The 21,102-nt window shown below is 36.8% G+C and overlaps 1 protein-coding gene across 1 annotated transcript in view; it reads left to right on the forward strand.

The window, feature by feature from the left end:
• Positions 1 to 16,322, forward strand: part of LOC115415900 (partitioning defective 3 homolog B-like) — a gene marked incomplete at both ends in the record, with an annotated part of 32,351 nt that extends 16,029 nt beyond the window's left edge. Inside the window, 3 exons of the mRNA XM_030129572.1 lie at positions 2,365 to 2,470; positions 3,597 to 3,691; positions 16,277 to 16,322. Of these exons, the coding sequence (XP_029985432.1) occupies positions 2,365 to 2,470; positions 3,597 to 3,691; positions 16,277 to 16,322 (247 nt within the window). The remainder of the gene's footprint in view (positions 1 to 2,364; positions 2,471 to 3,596; positions 3,692 to 16,276) is intronic.
• Positions 16,323 to 21,102: the final 4,780 nt, after the last annotated feature.

Genomic DNA, 21,102 nt, shown 5'->3' on the forward strand with positions numbered 1-21,102 from the left:
GAACTTGTATTGATCTATCATCCACACAGCAAATGCCTTTTTCACTTCAAAGACCGGGAGGAAAGTGGATTTGTTTGTGTGTTTGTGTGTGCGTGGTGAAGAGTGTGTTTTTGACAGTTCAGCTGATTAAGGTGCTGCCGGTGAAGAAGAAGAAGAGGAGGAGGGAGGAGGAGGAGGAGGTGGAAGGAGGAGGAAGGAGGAGGAGGGAGGAAGTTTAAAAAAAAAAAAAAAAAAAGAGGAGGTTGGTGCTGAAATGTGAGTGGGAGATAAAATGATTTATGGGAGATCTGAAAGGAGAGATAAATGACAGGCAAAATATCAGATCGCAAGAATGGGAGCAGAGGGAAAAATAAAGCAGGTGATTAGTGAAAGGGAAGGGGAGAGATGAGAGGATGTGATAGCTTCAGACGCCGCCATCGCTGCCATCACCCTCCTTTCAGTCACATGTGTGGACGTGCAGTAATCTGGGCGAGTGTCGCGCAGCACCGACGCACTTTGAGGAACGATGACTGTATGTAAATGGTGCTCAGGATGAACGCAGTGTGTATGAAGGAGTCATAAACAGCTTGATTTATCATGCACACTCACAGCCTTGTATCAGCGGCGTGCATCTGCAGCTGCCTTCGCTCACTACTTCTCATCCGCTTTCCGTCTCATATCTTTTTCCAACTTCTTATCTTCCCTCCACGTCTTACTCTTTGGGCTTTTCTCGTCTCTACGTCTGCTCTCGTTTTTACGTCTTAGGGCCTTTTGTTAACCTGTCTTTGGGCTTCGAACTGGAACAAGTGCAGAGTGAACCCATAAAGACCTAGTGCTACTTTTATAAGATTCCCAAATGGATTATTTATTTATTTATTTATTAGCATTTATTGTAATATTATAGTGACATTATCCTCTGTATGTATTTTCCTATATTAACCCATAAAGACCCAAACATCCACTGTTAGACCAAAACCATCTACTGATCTAAACTGTTTAACACCTGTCGATCCACTAATCCTATCAATACATGTAAATAATTGGTATAAAATACAGTTATTCATCTTTTCATGGTCAACAGATTTGACCCATGTGGACGTTCAGAGGCTCTATAGTTACCATGGAAATACCGTCATCTTCTACAACATTGATTCATCAGTAAAACCCATGGAGTTGGATCAATGACAGTGGATGGACACACTGGGTTTTTACATATATATATATATATATATATATATAATATATATATATATATATATATATATATATATATATGTATATGTGTGTGTGTGTGTGTATATATATATATGTGTGTGTATATATATATATATATATGTGTGTGTATATATATATATATATGTATATATGTGTATATATATATATATATATGTATATATGTATATATATATATATATATATATATATATATATATGTTAAATAGTAAATAGAATGAATAAAAACCAATGAAAAATGTACCAAAATAATAAAAAATGTGAAAAAATAAGCAAAGAAATGAACCTAAATGAAGTTGAAAAAAAAAAAAGAGAATAAAATAAGCAACAAAATGAACAAAAACTCCTCCAAGTGGAGGATTTTAAGCATCTCGGGGTCTTGTTCACGAGTGAGGGAAGGATGGAGCGTGAGATTGACAGACGGATCGGTGCAGCGTCTGCAGTGATGCGGTCGCTGTACCGGTCGGTTGTGGTAAAGAAGGAGCTGAGCCGAGAGGCGAAGCTCTCGATTTACCGGTCAATCTACGTTCCTACCCTCACCTATGGTCATGAGCTTTGGGTCATGACCGAAAGGACAAGATCCCGGATACAAGCGGTCGAAATGAGTTTCCTCCGTCGGGTGGCTGGGCGCACCCTTAGGGACAGGGTGAGGAGCTCAGTCACCAGGGAGGAGCTCGGAGTAGAGCCGCTGCTCCTCCGCGTCGAGAGGGGCCAGCTGAGGTGGCTCGGGCATCTGTTTCGGATGCCTCCTGGACGCCTCCCTGGGGAGGTGTTCCGGGCATGTCCCACCGGGAGGAGACCTCGGGGAAGACCCAGGACACGTTGGAGAGACTATGTCTCTCGGCTGGCCTGGGAACACCTCGGGGTCCCCCCGGAAGAGCTGGAGGAGGAGTCTGGGGAGAGGGAAGTCTGGGCATCCCTGCTTAGACTGTTGCCCCCGCGACCCGGCCCCGGATAAGCGGAAGAGAATGGATGGATGGATGGATGGATGAACAAAAACAACCAAAGTGATCAATAAAATTAACAAAAATGAATTTAAAAAAATCAACAAAATGTTTGGGTCTTTATGGGTTAAAGTGTAAATGTGTCCTGATGAGTTTGAGACTTATTTTTATCCCCGCCCTTAAACCTGATTGGCCCTCTGTCTGCCAGTGACCAATGGGAGTTACTCTCACATGGATGAGGACGAAGAGAGGGAGTTTTACGGACATGAGACAGAGTTCAGCAGCTCCATCCAACACTCCTACCTACAGGACAGGTACGGTACTGCACCTACTGGACAATCACATCACATGTTCACAGCTCCAAGACAATATCTATCTATCTATCTATCTATCTATCTATCTATCTATCTATCTATCTATCTATCTATCTATCTATCTATCTATCTATCTATCTATCTATCTGTCTGTCTGTCTGTCTGTCTGTCTGTCTGTCTGTCTGTCTGTCTGTCTGTCTGTCTGTCTGTCTGTCTGTCTGTCTGTCTGTCTGTCTGTCACCTTTCTTTCTTTCTTTCTTTCTTTCTTTCATCTTATTTTTGAGCTATCTTTTGTCTGTTCTTTCTTTGTCACCTTATTTTTGATCTTTCTTTCTTTCTTTCTTTCTTTCTGTCACCTTATTTTTCAGCTTTCTTTCTTTCTTTCTTTCATCTTATTTTTGAGCTATCTTTTGTCTGTTCTTTCTTTCTTTGTGTCACCTTATTGTTGATCTTTTTCTTTCTTTCTTTCTTTCTTTCATCTTATTTTTGAGCTTTCTTTCTTTCTTTCTTTCTTTCTTTCTTTCTTTCTTTCTTTCGTTCTTTCTTTCTTCCTTCCTTCCAAAACATTTATAGTCTGATTATGTGATTTGATTCTTTTAACTGTATTTTTTTAATTTAATGTTGTGAAAGCATACATAAAAATGACTTAAAAACAGTTATTTGTGGTTTTAAACTCCAGTATAATCAGAATGTTACGTCTAAATATATTTAAATGTAGCATTCAACTATTACAATGATAAAGTCTTTTCCACGACCAAAGCGTGATGTAAATGAAGTAAAAAACCAAAACACTGAAGCACTTTTCAAGTGTTTTAGCTGAGACTGTAAAGAAATAAACCCAAAAGCCAAATAAACAGCGTATCATGATTAACAAAAATGAGATTATGATGATGATAATAATAAGTAAAGTAAGTAAGTAAAGTAATTTTATTTATAGAGCACTTTTCACAGACAGAGTCACAAAGTGCTTTATCAATTCAAATCAGAATCAAATTAAGTTTACAGAGACCCAACAGAATCCTTTAGATAAGATTTACATTCACTCGAAACAAACAAAAATTAGGGGGAAAAAAATCACTGGAGCTGTAATTTACCAGACCCCTGCTGTGATTTTGTCTCATCGTAGCTTCAGAGAGAAACCGGATCAGCCGGCACCTCCAGTCCAGAACCAGAACCAGCGTCAGTTCCAGCATGTTAAAGCCTCCAAGAGCATGGACCTGGGTACGACTCAGAACCCGCAGCACACTGGTGGGGAAACATTTTCATTTATATTTGCACTGCATGGCGGCTGCATGCACATCTTACCCTTACAACACCAAACGCCCGGGCTGCCGCTACTGACCGTAAACTGACCAAACTGACCCCGGATCAGGTGGAAGGGGACGCTTTATGTCTGCTGCACAGTTATGGTGATGGTAAACTCTTCGGTTGTGCATATGTGTGCTTTATGTGCTTGCTGGAATGAGAAAATGTGTCTTTTTCATGCATGAAGCTACAACTCTTTGCTTTTGAGCTGTTGTTTTCAGCTCATCTGCCAATGACCATGAGCTACTGTGAAGGCCAAAAGTGCCTTTACTTATAATGGTCCATATGTTTATGGCTTATAATGTGGAAATGATTAGAGATATCAATATAGTTCCTACTCCACTGATAGAAGTCATATATGGACTTTCATTTGGGTCCATAACCTCTGACCTTGAGTAGATTGAAGGGTCAAACTCTAGGTCACCAATGTCTAGATTTCAACTATCTTCTCCAAAACTACTGGTCAGATTCATTTCAATTTTTTATGTAGCTTCCTCAGGATCATATCTACAAAGGTTGCTCACAGCTTTAACAAAATTTGAGTTTTTAATTTTTTGACGAATTTTTGAGCTATTAAAAATGTTCCTTTACTTATAATGGTCCATATTTTGATGTCTTATAACATGGAGATGGTTACAGATATCAATGTAGTTCCTATTGATCACTGATAGGAAGTCATATATGGACTTTGATTTGGGTTCATGACCTTTGACCTTGAGTGACCTTGAAGTATCAAAGTCAAGGTCACTAATGTCTAGATTTCAACAATCTTCTTCTCTGGAACTACTGGTCGGATTCATTTCAAATTTTTTATGTAGCTTCCTCAGAACAGTGTCTCCAAAATTGTTCACATTTTTTATTTTTTTTATTTTTTTTTAGAAATTTAGAGTTTTGAATTTTTGACAAAGTTTTGAAATTTAAAAAATTTGCCTTTACTTATAATGGTCCATAATTTGATGGTTTATAACATGTAAATGGTTACCGATATCAGTATAGTTACTATTGATCACTTATAGGTAGTCATATATGGACTTTCATTTGGGTTCATGACCTTTGACCTTGAGTGACCTTGAAGGGTCAAACTCAAAGTCACCAATGTCTAGGTTTCAACTATCTTCTCCAAAACTACTGGTCAGATTCATTTAATTTTTTTATGTAGCTTCCTCAGGATAATATCTAAAAAGGTTGTTCACAGTTTTGACAATATTTTGAGTTTTAAAATTTTTTGACAAATTTTTGAGCTATTAAAAATGTTCCTTTACTTATAATGGTCCATATTTTGATGGCTTTTAACATGGAGATGGTGACAGATATCAATATAGTTCCTATTGATCACTGATAGGAAGTCATATATGGACTTTGATTTGGGTCCATGACCTTTGACCTTGAGTGACCTTGAAGGGTCAAACTCAAAGTCACCAATGTCTAGATTTCAACTATCCTCTTCTCCTCATTTCAGATTTTTTATGTGGTTACAAAGGACCTTAGAAGTTTTGAAAAAAATTGAGTTTTGAATTTTTAGGAATTTTTGAAATATTGAAAATGTGCCTTTACTTATAATGGTCCATATTTTGATGGTTTATGTTAGAGATATTAATATAATTCCTATTGATCACTGATAGAAGTCATATATGGACTTTGAATTATTTGAGTTCTCTTCCAGTGAAAGTACCACCCACTTGTATTGTTAGACTGATCTCCTTCATCCAGACCACAGGACTGGAACATAGAGACAGAACCTGACAACCTCACAAATTCAACTTGTTATTGATTCAGATAGAACCTGACGCTGACATCCAGGGACACTGGAACTACTTTCTTTGATAAAACAAAGTAATCAGCCACAGTTTGGGCTTCATTACAGTCTGTAAATACTTCTCTCCACATCGGCTTCGTCACCTGTAGCTCCCAGATGAGTTATTTCTCTGAAGCGCTTTAATCATTATTAATAAAAAGTCAACTCTACAGACATGTCTGAGCTCACGCGTACATCTGTGTGATATGACAGTGGATGCAGCAGCGAAACAATGGCGTATTGTTCCAAATGTCACTTCCCTCAGTCGTCCTCTTTACGCTGCCGGAGAGGGAGGCACAAAGAGGGAAAAACAGGAGACAAAAGAGCAGGAGACTGTTTAAAAAAGCACTGACGTCCATTTGTACATGAATTAAAGGGTGATAATATGTATGTGATGTATGTGTGTGCGTCAGCTTTGGAAGATTTACACTCAATACTCTCCTGACAACTATACGAGGTTTAATTCATGACGGGATTTTTTTACCAAACCATGGAACAACTGAAAGAACAGCTTATTATGACTTATTTTTTATGAGCAACAGCGCTGAAGCAGGATTTATGTGATGTTACACCTAGAAATCTACTATAGGGGAGGGTCTGTCATGTCTGAGGATAAATCTCAGTCCGATGTGTTTTTATTCTTGTGGTGTTCATGAAAACAAATTGTTCACCTACTGATTAAAAAAAAAAACAACAACAAAGAAGGTGAAAACTTAGACCTGGATGAAAGGAATTCTGTCAAAACTCAAATACCATTACCAACTTGAAACAGTAACGATTATTATTAATATTATTAAATAAATGACATGCTTGAACATGTGTTTTGAGCGCCCCCTAGAATAATTTAGAAGTTAAACCCCCACATGAGGATAGACTGAGATGGAACAGATTTGGTAACACATCAGGTGACACATTAAAAAAGCCTCTTGGAGCCAAGTTCTAAGTCCAACTTTTAGGATTGCATCTATAAATCCATCCATCCATCCATCCATCCATCATCCACTATTGTCCATCCATCCATCCATCCATCCATCATCCACTATTGTACATCCATCATCCATCCATCCATCCATCCATCCATCCATCCATCCATCCATCCATCCATCCATCCATCATCCACTATTATCATCCATCCATCCATCCATCCATCATCCACTATTGTCCATCCATCCATCCATCCATCCATCCATCCATCCATCCATCCATCCATCCACTATTATCCATCCATCCATCCATCCATCCATCCATCCATCATCCACTATTATCATCCATCCATCCATCCATCCATCCATCCATCCATCCATCCATCCATCCGTCATCCACTATTATCCATCCATCCATCCATCCATCCATCCATCCATCCATCCATCATCCACTATTATCATCCATCCATCCATCCATCCATCCATCCATCCATCCATCCATCCGTCATCCACTATTATCCATCCATCCATCCATCCATCCATCCATCCATCCATCCATCCATCCATCAGGTCCAGATCTACAAACACACCCTAAACCCAGCAGGAAATCTCAGATATTGATTCAAACCTACAGTTTTTGCCCCATTTTTTCTCATTTCCAGCAGTTTTAACAAACTTGTCCAAAAGACTAAACCCAAAACCGCTTCAGATTTGGTCAGTTTTATCTGATCATAATTCAAATGCACCAAAACACTGTGTTTTTGTGAAATAGTGTTGTTGTAGTGACTTGCTGAATTTCGTTGTTTCTCCCAAAATGGTTCAGAAGTTCCCCCTAGAAAATAAAAATAAGGTTATATAAATAATGATTTAAAAAAACCCTCCACATGAGGTTTGAGATGCACCAAATTTGGTAGGCACATATTTCACAAAAACCCAACAGAAAATGGAGATTTGCATATTAAAAGCCATTTCCAAGTTTAATTTTAATTACAGTAAATGCCCTATTTATGTTTTATGCTAGTTTGCACTTTTATTGTTGAGTACGTTGTTATTGTATTTGTGAAAAGTGCAATAGAAATAAACTTTACTGATTTAACTATGTTCAATATGCAAAAGGAACCTCAACTCAAGAGGTCAATCATCACTTTTTATGTTTGTAGATATATTTAAATAACACAGCAACAGCAGCAAAGACGTGACTGAAATGGAATAATATTGTGAATTTCATTATTTTTTTGTCTTAGTTGTTTATTTATTCATGGACAGTTTACATCAGCTGTAAATGTGCCGGTGTTGCTGACCCTGGGCTACTTGTTTCATCAGTACCAAAACAATAAAACAACAGTAAAAGTTAGCTCAGAGAAAACAGAAATGAAATAAAAAAGTATAGGAGTGAAAGATGCAGTGTTAAAAGATAGATAAACTATTAATATACAGATGAAATTTAACGACAATGCAAACAAATGGTACAAGAAAAGGTAGAAGTTAGGGCTGGGCGATAAAACGATAAAAATATATATATCGCGATATAACTTTTCCACCATAGAAATATGAGTCATTCATCCATGCTTTGACAGACGTGAGAACAGCCAATCATAATTAAGTAGTGTCGCATTGAACCAATCACGCTAGAGTCACGTCAAGTTGGATTGACGCACACAGCACAGGCATAGGAGCAACCGCAGCACACAAGGTAATGTTTGGGCTACAGCGGGAGGTAATGAGTGTTCCCTCGGGAGAAAATATGACAGAGAACTGGGGTGACTGGGTTAATGAAAAGTAGGGTGCGAAGCGTTCGGTTCTGGCGTACAACAGAGGCATAAAAACGGGAGTCGGACGGTCAAAGCATGTTGTTTCACTTTCAGTTTATGCTAGTTATGGCATGGAGATACGCGTGGCTGGACAGACAGGGGGTTGTGGTCTGACTTGCCTACCACAATACTAATACACACAAACCATATGGCCGTGTAAATTAACCTGTTTAACCCTGACCATATTTTCAGGGGAAAAACGCCTAAACAGACATACCCAAAGTAAATGAAGAATTACTTCACAATAATAAGGTTCATATGGATGTTCTTGTTGTCTATGGACATTTAGAGACCTCACAGAATCTATTCCCATTGTCTAAACAAGAACTAGAAGCACTCGGAGAGCACAGACTTCCACCAAGGCTGATCAGTGGCCCCCCCCGTGGGCCCCCCCACGCCAAGGAGGTTATGTTTTTGCCAGGGTTTGTTTGTTTGTTTGTCTGTCTGTCTGTCTGTCTGTTTGTCTGTCCGTTAGTGTGCAACATAACTAAAAAAGTTATGGACAGATTTTGATGAAATTTTGTTGGAAATGGGCCCCCCCCGTGGGCCTCCCCACCCCCGATCACCACCAAAATTTAATCATTTCTTCCTTATCCCCTTTCCAACAAACCCTGAAAATTTCATCCAAATCTGTCCATAACTTTTTGAGTTATGTTGCACACTAATGGACAGACAAACAGACAGACAGACAAACAAACAAACAAACCCTGGCAAAAACATAACCTCCTTGGCGAAGGTAAATATTGTATCTGTTTCTATGCCTGAGTAAACTGTAACAAACTAAAAGAGAAATTAGAATTTTTTATCCTCGCTTGTTTTTTTTTTCAGTTGGATTGACGATGATATGCATAAATTAATTGTTTGTTTCGGAGATTTTTAATAGTGTATATTTCACCCCACAAAGATTAAAAATCATGTTTGAACATTAAAGTTTGCACTAAAATACACTTTTGATGTACTTTTATTAACATTAGGGTCTAAACTTTGAGCAAAAGTTGATAAAAAACATCCATTGTCTTGATTTATTATATTTTTACAGTAGATGAATATTAATATAATTTTTTAGGCCCGCGGGCAGGCCGATAGGGCTAAAGGGGTTATTAAACTTAAAATGCTTGTAAGATGGGGGTCAGTAACTCTTTAAAATGGGGGGCTGGGGGGAAATGAATAAAGCGGATGGAATAATACATAACAGTGGTGGTGATGGGGGGGTAATTCTAAGAGTGAAGGGGGGGACTTCTCCATTGCCCACTCCCAATTCACCCCTTAGCCCCTCCCCCCTTTACCCCTACCCCTTGGCTCTTGCACTGGCACTACCCCTTGAAACAGATTTGCAAGGGGTAGGGGTTGAAACATTCCCCTATGAAATGAGACAACCCTTCCAGACCTGTTAAATCATCATCAGCAGTCATTAATGCCGCTACAAACAGATGCAAAAACTTTGTTTCTGAAAGAATTCGCCATGCCGTCAGCAGCTGTAATTGTCTCTGTTCCATGGGCCTTGGTTATCTTTTTGCAGCCATCGACTATAAAGCACAGAAATGTGATCTATAACACATTGAAACGGCATTAAGCGGACTATCAAATGATTAAGTTGTTTAGGTAGAAAATGCGTACGTTTGTGTGTTTCTTGCGTCACACTGCTGCACTTTTTGGCTGTGTTTACCTCCATCTTGCCGATGAGTCAAACAGAATTATGGGAAATTTCTCCAACCCCTCTGTTTGTAGTGTGGTCCTTAAATATCTCTGTTTCGAGGGTCAAACAGCCCTCCACCTTAGCCCTTCCCCTCCGTCTAATTGAGAATCGGGACACCCCTACCCCTTCACGTGTACGCACAAAACAGAGTGGAAGGGGTAAGGGGGAGGGGCCAAGGGGTGAATTGGGATTCAGCCCATAAATACTGCAACGTATGTACTGTATTTCTCTCTCTCTCTCTGATGTCTTCACAACTAACTTGTGAGTAACGGAAAATTTAAGCTTGACAAAAAAATACTGATTTGATTTATATCGTGATACATACTGATTTCGTGTGATATGAAAATAAATATCTTGATATGACTTTTTTTCCATATCGCCCAGCCCTAGTAGAAGTAAAGTATATGACATGAATGACAAATGTAAATCCAGAAAGTTCCTGTGGTCTCGTTTCCCAATGATGGACATTTTTTACTTACACCACATGTTTGAAAAGGTCTACTCTCATTCTTACAACAAGAACCAACTTTATTATCTTTTCCTATTAATAATCAGTCTGTTAAACTCTGTTTTTGCCGACCACTGCTGCTCATAAACTGATGATTGGGGTGTGAGTCTATGCTCTATATCATTTTTTTATTATTATTATTTGGGGTGAAGAAGAGACTAGAGTCAGACAGCATTCTCAGCATTTTATTCATGGGTTAGTTACATAAGTTCATTTCTATTTATTTTGACCTGATTTCATTTTCAACTCAATTAAAAATGTAAGAAAATTTTAATCTTGGATCCAAATTATGAACTTTTTACCCCGATATGACAGTCACCGTGCTTCCAACTCTCTCCAGCTGCAGTATTATTGGACTATTCTGCCCAGTAGTACACAACTGATCTAAAACTAACTCCACATGGACACAACTACATTTAAGACAGGTCTCCAGAGGAATTATCTGGATTTTGTGATGATTTTCAGAAAGTAAAACCTTAATTGAACAAATTAATCCAATATATTTCCCAGAGTCACAAGAGGACAATGCTTACATAATAGACACTTTGTAAAGTAGTGAATTGTTTGTATCCACTGAAACACTAGAGTTTTTTGTTTCATTTGTAGAACAGTGCATTGTCGTACCATCACAAACATGAGTGTATTAAAGTTACATATGGCCATTTCTACTTATTAAACAGTGGAAATATAGAAATAATGGCCTGGTACCTTCTGTAGATGACAGAAATAAGGCCTGGACATGGAGGAAATATAGTCTAATGTCCTGTAATGATAAAACACGTCGAAAAGAGATGTTCTGCAGAATTAATAGACACTACTCTTTGATTGATTGACTGATTGAAATCTTTATTTCGAACATGTAAACAGTGAAATCAAAACAAAACCAACCAACATAATATCACTGAGGATACATATAGGGTTGATAAGTAAACAAAAGAGAAAAAAATAAAAAATAAAGAAAAATAAATAAATTAAATTAAACATGCTCGAAAGGAGTAGGAAAAGTAAAACTTATACACTCCTACCCCCAGGGGTGTCAAACATACGGCCTTTGGGCCAAAACCGGCTGGCCAGACGTATCGATCGGGCCCGTGGGATGAATTTATGAGATGAAAAAAAATTATGCTGATGATATTAATAATCAAGGATGTTAAAATCAGTTTAGTTCAAGTTCCACATTCAGACCAATTTCATATCAATGTACCAAAGTACCAGTGAAATAATCATATAACTTATGAAAAATGACAACTCCAAGTTTTTGTCTTTGTTTTAGTGCAATAAAAGCATTCAATTATGTAAAAATATTTATATTTACGAACTATCCTTTCACAAAAAAAGATGTGAATAACCAGAAAAAACTGAAAAATAAGTGCAATTTTAACAATATTATGCCTCAACTTATCATTTGTACATGTGCTTTCCACATAATGTTACACAAACATTGGTCACAGGTAGAATATTGTTAAAATTCTGAAGTTTGGAACTAAATAAGAACAATTTCTTCAATATTATGTCTCAGCTTATTATTAAGACAACTTACCAATCACAGTGCATCTGCAAATACACAAAACATTTAGCAACAAGCAGAATATTGCTAAAATTGCCGGTAATTTTCAAGTTGTTCACATTTTATTGCTAAAGGGTTTTTATGCTATTATTTCACTTTAGATCATATTTGTCTGTATGTGGAACCTGAACTAAAACCAGTTCAACATGTTTGACTTTTAATATGTTCAATGTAACTTTTGCACTTGGCAAATTCATTCTAGAGACCGGATTGGAAACTTTGGCGGGCCAGTTTTCGCCCACAGGCCATATGTTTGACACCCCTGATCTAAAGTAAAATAATATCATAATAACCTATAAATAATGATAACTACCAACTTTCTTCTTGGTTATGAACATATTTACATATACAAACTGTTCTTTAACAATAAAATGTGAATAACCTGAACAAATATGAACAACCTGAAACCTTAAGTGTAATTTTATCAATATTCTGTCTGTTACTAAATGTTTTGTGTGTCTGTAGATCCGATGCATAATGCTCATGTATAAATGATAAGCTGAAGCATAATATTGTTAAAATTACACGTATATTTGTTAAGAAATTTCAGTTTTTCCAGGTTATTCACCTCTTTTTTGCAAAAGCATCACATGTAAATGTGGATTTGTCATTATTTATATGTTATTATGTTATTTTACTGGTCCGACCCACTGGAGATCAAATTAGGCTGAATGTGGAACCCGAACTAAATGACTTTGACATGCCTGCTTATATACTGTAAAACAGGGGTGTCAAACATGCGGCCTGTGGGCCAAAAGCGGCCCGCCAAAGGGTTCGATCCGGCCTGCGCGATGAATTTTGAAATGCAGAAATTACACTGAAGATATCAACAATCATTTTAATTGCAAGGGTCACATACAGAACTTTTTGTTTACTTGTATTTTATTATTTCATTTTTGAAATTTTCCTACAAAAACATACAGAACATAGTGTCAGTTGACGTCCTGTATACTGTCCACTTTTTCCATCGATCATCACATGTTGCTTGCTGTAATCTTTTATATGCAAGTCTTTCCATGTTGTGAATTTTTTGCACAATGTCTCAATTTTTTTTTGGGGGGTGGGGGTCCTCTTTACACCATTTTTGTGTGATGGCTTTTTTAGATGCTAACATACAGACCAATTTAACCTCAAGTATAAAAGAAGAGTTTAAAACGTAGACGTTAAAGCCCACTCTCCTGGTCTATATGTCGGTGGTTTGCATCACACGTGGCATCTCCAGATCTGCTGAAGTAGGCAAACGTTTACTGATCCACAAACTACCAGGCGCACAGCGTTAGAAACCACACCAAAGTCGAATTACACCCCAGGCTTGGTTTTCATTAGAGAAGAATTTGCTGGGAGAAAGCCCGTTACTGCAGGGTTTTGCGGTGTGATTATGTGTCTGTGTTTTTGTGACAGCGCTACCAGGCAATGTGTTCCTCGTTGGCGCTAACATGCTTTGTGGCTTTAGGAAGAGAAGGAGAGAAAAAAAAAAGGGGGAAAAAAAATGTGGGAGAGGCAGAAAGTGAGTGAGTGGATTAACAAAGAGAAATGATGGAGAGGATGGTCATCAGAGGAGGGGGGAGGGAGGAGGACGACGCAGGATTGGATGAGTGTAAGCGGAGGAAATCCAAACAGCGTGGACGGATGAGGGGAAAGGACATGGGAAAGGGAGTGAAGTGGCAAAAAGAAAAAGAATGAAAGACTGAAGGAAGAAAAAGAGGAATTAATCCACTTCAGTAGCAGTGAGTTGACTCGACATCACAGCAAGAAAAAAAAAAAAAAAACAGTCAAAGCAGTCACTCCCCCTGTGTTTTACATAATATTATAATTGAAAATAATGAGCAGAGAAAACAAGCTCCGGGTCTGTTTTTGTTTGTTTGTTTTGTTTTTGGGATGAGGCACATGTGGAAAGCAGTTTCACCTTATGTGAGTGGGAACAACAGCTGGAAACAACAACGAAACAATCCTGAAATAAAAGTCTATGTAGGACAAAAAAACCTCGTAGATTCAATGTTCTAATAGTTTGGGATTTTTCCTTATAGTTTAGTTTTATTTAGTTTTGACTTTTTTGTCTCTAATTCAGTTCATTTTAATTAGTTTTTAGAGCAGGTTTGCTAGTTTTTATTAGTTTTTGTTTTTTTCTAACTGCTTACTTACCTCCACCAAGTAGCTTATGTTTTTTCCAGCGTTGGTTTGTCTGCCTGTCTGTCTGTGTGCAAGATAACTCAAAAAGTTATGGACGGATTTGGATGAAAATTTCAGGAAATGTTGATACTGGCACAAGGAACTGATGATTAAATTTTGGTGGTGATCATGGTGGGGCACTGATCTGCCTTGGCAGAGGGTCTGTGCTCTCCGAGTGCCTTTCTAGTTTTAGTTTAGTTTTAGTTTTTTCATATCTTTTATTTTCCTCACATCATATTCAAATAAATCCCAGACAGGACTCTGCTGCTTTCTCCCAACTTTAGTCTCCATGTTGCAGGTAGTGGACGAGAAACCGATTCTAAACGACAAGTGACGGGAAGTGATGGAGCACAAAGTGCCATATGGTGCTGGGTCAGTGTATCTTTTGGTAATTGGATTTTCTTTTCAGAAGCAAAAGACAAACTAGTGGTTAATTGATTTTCGTTTTAAATAAAAGAATTAAAGTTGAATTTCAAGGCGTTATTCTTTTTCAGTGTCAAAATAGATAAACCAAATTTAAACAACGGATTGATTTTCTTTTTTCTTTTTTATAACAAAAAAGAAAGTACTACCTGATAGAAATGGACCAAAAACAGATGTTTTTTTCATTTTCTGAGACCGGATGTTGTCATTTTCAAGGAAAGAGCACTAATGCCATCGAGGTCACCAAGATCTTATGAACAATTGGTTTGTACAAAATCTGGACATCGTAGACATGCGCCCTCCATGAAGGTCTATGAACTCCAGATTTTGTGCGAACTGGAAGATTCGTACAAACCGATTGTTCGAAGAATCTTTGTGACCTCAATCTTTACTTGAAAATGACAGCATCCGATCTCAGAAAATGAAAAAAAAAAAACCCACCAGAACTCTGTTTTTGGTCCGTTTTTCCATTTCAGTCAGGTAGTAACTTTCTTTTTTGTTATTAGAAAGAGAAACCAAAAATCAATCCATTTTTTTAAATTCGGTTTGTCTAAACTGAAAAAGAAAAACACCTTGAAATTAAATTTTAATTCTTCTATTTTTAAAAACGAAAATCAATTAACCACTAGTTTTTCTTTTGTTTCTGAAAAGAAAATCCAGTTACCAAAAGATACACTGACTGTGCCACCAGCTAAAATTGCTCGAGCAAAATAAATTAATTTGTTATGATCCAACATTGACAAAAATGAAAACGAAGGGAATTTATCTGTAATTTTATATGTTGTAGTTAGTTTTGTAAGCGCACAATACAGTTTAAGTTAGTTATCGTTTTTTTCTGTTAATTATAGTTTTTATTTATTTCAAAAATGGTTTTTCAATTCTAGTTTTCGTAATTTTGTTTGTTTTCGTTAACGATTATAACCTTGCTTAGAATTAGAGCTGGGTGATCCCTTAATCTGTCAAATAATTGTGATTTTGTGACATTGTGTTATTAAATTAAACAGGTGACATTCATTCTAAATTGCCCCACATTCAGTTTATTGCAGTATTATACCAGCAGCTTTTTAATCCAGTATACTGAATGTGTATTATCAGAATCAGAACACTTTATTAATGTTTATATCTCAAATCAGCATCTGCAACAGGACATCTTACTTTTTTCTGTTAGACACAATAACACAAAGACACAAACCTCCAGAAAACAGAGGAAACTAAACTTATCTTGTTTAAACTTACCTATACTTGATTTTACCACAGATCAGCTAGTCCTACTTTAAAGTAACAGTGTAATATATATTTGGTTCGTTTTAAAATCTCCATCAAAGTCTTTATTTTATCAATTTTCGTTGTACTTCTGTGATAATATCATCTAAAAAATATGCAAAAATGCACTTTCCCATTAGATAAAAACACAACAATTACAACAAAAAAAGGCACCAAACACAGCTTCGACCTCCAGAAACCTGTTATCTTTTGGGTCTACAACATTTTATACAAAGTGAGACCGTTAAAATCATGGATTGTGATTGTATATAATCCTTTGACCACATAGACCGGCCCCCTACTTTTAATACAAACCAGATGAGATGTGTTTGTTTCTGTTTTTCAGTGGCGGATGAGAGCAATGTTGGATCTTTGGTGGTTAAACTCTGCAGGTGAGTCAAAGTCCTCCACTTCTATACCATCAACATCAGACACATAAAGACACAGAACAGAAAGAAAAGACAGAAAACATCAAAGTAAAGGAGGAGGAGAAGAAGAGATCCTACAGCCAGACCATCACACTTCATAGAAACTGGACTTGATCAAAGTGTAACGTATGGACGCGTGATCGCGTTCGAGTGCCTGCACCGACTTCGTTTCTAATCTAAATCCATCAAGTCTGGTTCTACCGCTTTATGATTTACCACTTACGTGAAACAGCAGGAAAAAAAACACACCACTTCAGCCTGTGTTTGAAGTTTCCACCCCAGCGCCACCTCCTCTGTGTTCTTTCCTCCTATAGTTGCATTTATTGGCCACTTGAGTTTCCTCCTGCGTCCTGCCTTCGTTTTGCAAATACCTCCGTAATTTGACCGAAGTGCAGATGAAAGTGGGCACGAACATGCCAAATATGAGCTGCTGCTTAAAGACACGAGACAATGAGACACACTCGTCTAAAGGGGAAGCATGAGAAGTCTAGTTTTTAGTGCGATAATCAAACTTTACATGAAGGCTTTTACACTATGTGGACAAAAGTTGTAGACACGTTGGATTCAGGTGTTTCTCTTCTAACAGGGGTCTGGGATACAAAACAATAATGAGTCATGTCAGAATATAGTTTTATATTGGGATGAATATCATTGTGTTAGTTAGTTTGGGTTAAATTGTTGTCTTTGTTTCTAAAATGCCTCAGAGATGGTTTTAATTTTTTCAACATTGATTTTGTTTTTTTTGTTTTTATCCATGACTGATTTTAAATGTTCTACCTCTACATTTCTAAAATATTTTTCATGCTCTGACTGTAAATAATAATTTTCTATCACAACTAACCATCTACTTTCTTCACATCTCACTGAGGAAGAAAAATCTCCCATTAAACTTTAAGGAAATATTGATGTTTTTATCTCAAATCATCGTGAACAGGACATCTTACAGCTGGAGACATGATGTGTCCCAATACTTTTGTCCATATAGTTTATAAAACCATCTCTGAGGCATTTTGAAAGCAAGATAAAAATGTAAAATAAAGATGTGATGAAAGTAGATGGTTAGTTATGGTAGAAAATTATTATTTACAGTCAGAGCAGGAAAATAGTTTTGGAATTTAGAGGAAAAACATTTCAAATCATAGTCATGGATAAAAAAAACAGTGTTGAGAGATAAAAACATCCATATTTCCTTAAAATTTAATGGGAGATTTTTCTTCTTCAATGAGATGTGAAGAAAGTAGATGGTTAGTTATGGTAGAAAATTATTATTTACAGTCAGAGCTATGAACATATTATTGGGGAATTTAGAGGAAGAGTGTTTAAATAAAGTAAAATCAATGTTGAGAGAAATTAAGTCCAAACCATCTCTGAGGCATTTTGGAAGCAAAGATAACAATTTAAACCAAACTAACCAATGCAATGACATTTATCCCACAATTTAAAACTATATTCTGACATTAGTCATTATTGTTTTGTATCCCAGACCCCTGTTAGAAAAGAAGCACCTGAATCCAATATGTCCACATACTTTTGTCCACATAGTGTATATGTTACAGTAGATTTAAACAGCTCTACTTAATTCAACTTGGATTTCCTCTGCTGTTTTATGTTTGTCAATCTGTCCAACTCTTCCACATTTGGTCTCTGTCTCAGTTTGTACATTTTGTTGCAGATCCATTATCATTTTAAAGCAAGTCTATATGAGATGTAAATGCAGAGTATTTTAGCATCGATTTCCTAATAGTCGGATCCCTAATAAAACAAAAATGAAGTTGTAGAATGGCCAAGAGTTGCTACATACTGTACCCTTAAACCACCAGCAGGTAAAATTTACCCATTTCTCTTCCTTTGTCGTATTAATCAATTCACAAAGGACGTTTTTGGTCTAGTTTTCCCTTTAAGAACTATACTTTGCATGGACATTAGCACAAATCAGTCTAAAATGACACTGCAGATGGATAATAGACGACAATATCTGCATCATCATGTAGTTTCCTTTTGTTTTATCCGTTGTGAATTATTATAAATGTCTTAAAAGAGTGATATTTTGCTGTTTTAAAAATGGAATTATGCATTTTAAAACATTTGTCTGAACTGCGGCTCAACGGATGGCAACTTAGCAAAAATAATAACATCCATAATAACTTTATACCTTCATAAGCCTCAGAATCAAAGTCACCTGTGTAGAAAAAAAACACTGACATTTCAGCAGGAAAACGACATTCTTTTCATTTAGAGCTGAGTCCAGGGGAGAAAAACGATGGCTTCTATTTTAATGACTTACTTTCTTGGATTTTGACAGTTGTTTCTTACTGGTTCTCATCCTCGATTTGACTCACTACTCCCTCTAGTGGTCACATAAATCCCCAGCCCATCAATGTAAAAAAAAAACAAAAAACAAAAATAAAAACAGTTTATATCTCTGCAATCCACAATACATTGCATCTTTGGCCGAACTTCACAGCTCTTTACTCTAAACACGAATGACAATTTTAGGTTTTTTTTTTTCGATATTTAAAGGAGTGATATTGAGCTTTTTTAAATGGAATTATGCATTTTAAATCACTTCCCTGTGGTCGACATAAACTGTGAACTGTAATTCAACTCCACCAGAATCTCTTTTGCAAGGGAATCCTGGATAAGATAGGCTGCAGCAAATACAAACACACAGTTAAAACACAAATAACTGACACATTTAGTAATAATAGGTAGTAAAAATAACATTTAGGAGCAGATTATGAAGAACAAGTGCGACGTATGGAGTACGGCCTCAAAAAAAAAAAAAAAAAAAAACGCTAGCTGGAAAAAATGAGCCAAAACCATTACATTTTGGATTCGGGAGCAGATCCATAAAGAAGGTGGAGCTTGAACTTTTATTTTCCCCATTTGTTTCTAATATTACGACAAGGTCTGCATTTCTACTTTGAACAGCTTACCCTGCAAGTCAAGATCAATAAAAACTGCGATTTCATTTGGTTACAGCTTCACGTTCTATTCTCTGTCAATGCAGGATTTCTGAAAAACTCTGCAGCTGCACTAAACAAAAAAAAAAAAAAAAAAAAAAAATCTCCATTCAGTGTCAGATTAATTTGATTTGAAGAGTGTGGACTGTATCTCCTATTAGCTCCGTTATTGTGGAATAAGCCTGTATCCTTTTTTATTTTCTACCTGTTGCTTGTCACCGTCTCCTGTTTTATAATGTCACACAGCTCTGGGAACGCTTTAAAAGAGTGTTCCTGGCAAACACGCCACTTTTTCCAACCTACTTTCCCTTCGCTGTAATGTATTTTTATAACTGATATGCGTCCAACAGCCCTGCAACGGGACTTTGGTCAAAGGAGGGGTGGTTTCAGAGAGGAGGGGGGTGTGTGTGTGTGTGTGGGGGGGGGGGATACTGGGAAGTGTGGAGTTTAGAAACAATCACTTCTGGGAATGCTGTTTTCATTTCCTTCCAATGGTCTTCCCTCCACACCCGAGAAACCACTGGGCAACCGAACAGCACACACATGTGAAACCATTAGCCTTATGGTAATTCTATGGTAATGGAAGACTCCATCATCCTCTGGAAAATATGAACCTTGGAAGATTCGTATTATATTATAATTTTGTAGAATCTGAGATGCACAGTGACAGAAATGGGTGAATGTATTACAACATGTGGAGACCAGTTGAATGAGGGGAAAAAAGGACCTTTGGATCTATCTATCTATCTATCTATCATCTATCATCTATCTATCTATCTATCTATCTATCTATCTATCTATATACTATCTATCTACTATCTATCTATCTATCTTATCTTATCTATCTATGTTCTATCGTTCTAATCGTTCTATCGTTCTATCGATCGTTCTAATCGTTCTATCTATCTAGTCGTTCTATCTATTCGTTCTATCTATCGTTCTATCGTCTATTCTATCGTTCTATCTATCGTTCTATCGTTCTATCTATCTATCTATCTATCGTTCTAAGTCGTTCTATCTATCGTCTATCGTTCTATCTATCTATCGTTCTATCGTTCTATCATTCTATCTATCTATCTATCTATCTATCTATCTATCTATCTATCTATCTATCGTTCTATCTATCTATCGTTCTATCGTTCTATCTATCTATCGTTCTATCGTTCTATCGTTCTATCTATCTATCGTTCTATCGTTCTATCGTTCTATCTATCGTTCTATCGTTCTATCTATCGTTCTATCTATTGTTCTATCAATCTATCGTTCTATCTATCTATCGTTCTATCATTCTATCTATCTATCTATCTATCTATCTATCTATCTATCTATCTATCTATCTATCTATCTATCTATCTATCTATCTATCTATCTATCTATCGTTCTATCGTTCTATCGTTCTATCGTTCTATCTATCGTTCTATCTGTCGTTCTATCTGTCGTTCTATCGTTCTATCTATCGTTCTATCTATCTATCTATCTATCTATCTATCTATCTATCTATCGTTCTATCTCTCTATCTATCTATCTATCTATCGTTCTATCGTTCTATCGTTCTATCGTTCTATCGTTCTATCTATCGTTCTATCTATCTATCTATCTATCTATCTATCTATCTATCTATCTATCTATCTATCTATCTATCTATCTATCTATCTATCTATCTATCTATCTATCTATCTATCGTTCTATCGTTCTATCGTTCCATCTATCTATCTATCTGTCTATCTATCTATCTATCTATCTATCTATCTATCGTTCTATCGTTCTATCGTTCTATCGTT

Source organism: Sphaeramia orbicularis, unplaced genomic scaffold (genome assembly GCF_902148855.1).
Source record: "Sphaeramia orbicularis unplaced genomic scaffold, fSphaOr1.1, whole genome shotgun sequence".
Taxonomy (NCBI): Eukaryota; Metazoa; Chordata; class Actinopteri; order Kurtiformes; family Apogonidae; genus Sphaeramia; species Sphaeramia orbicularis.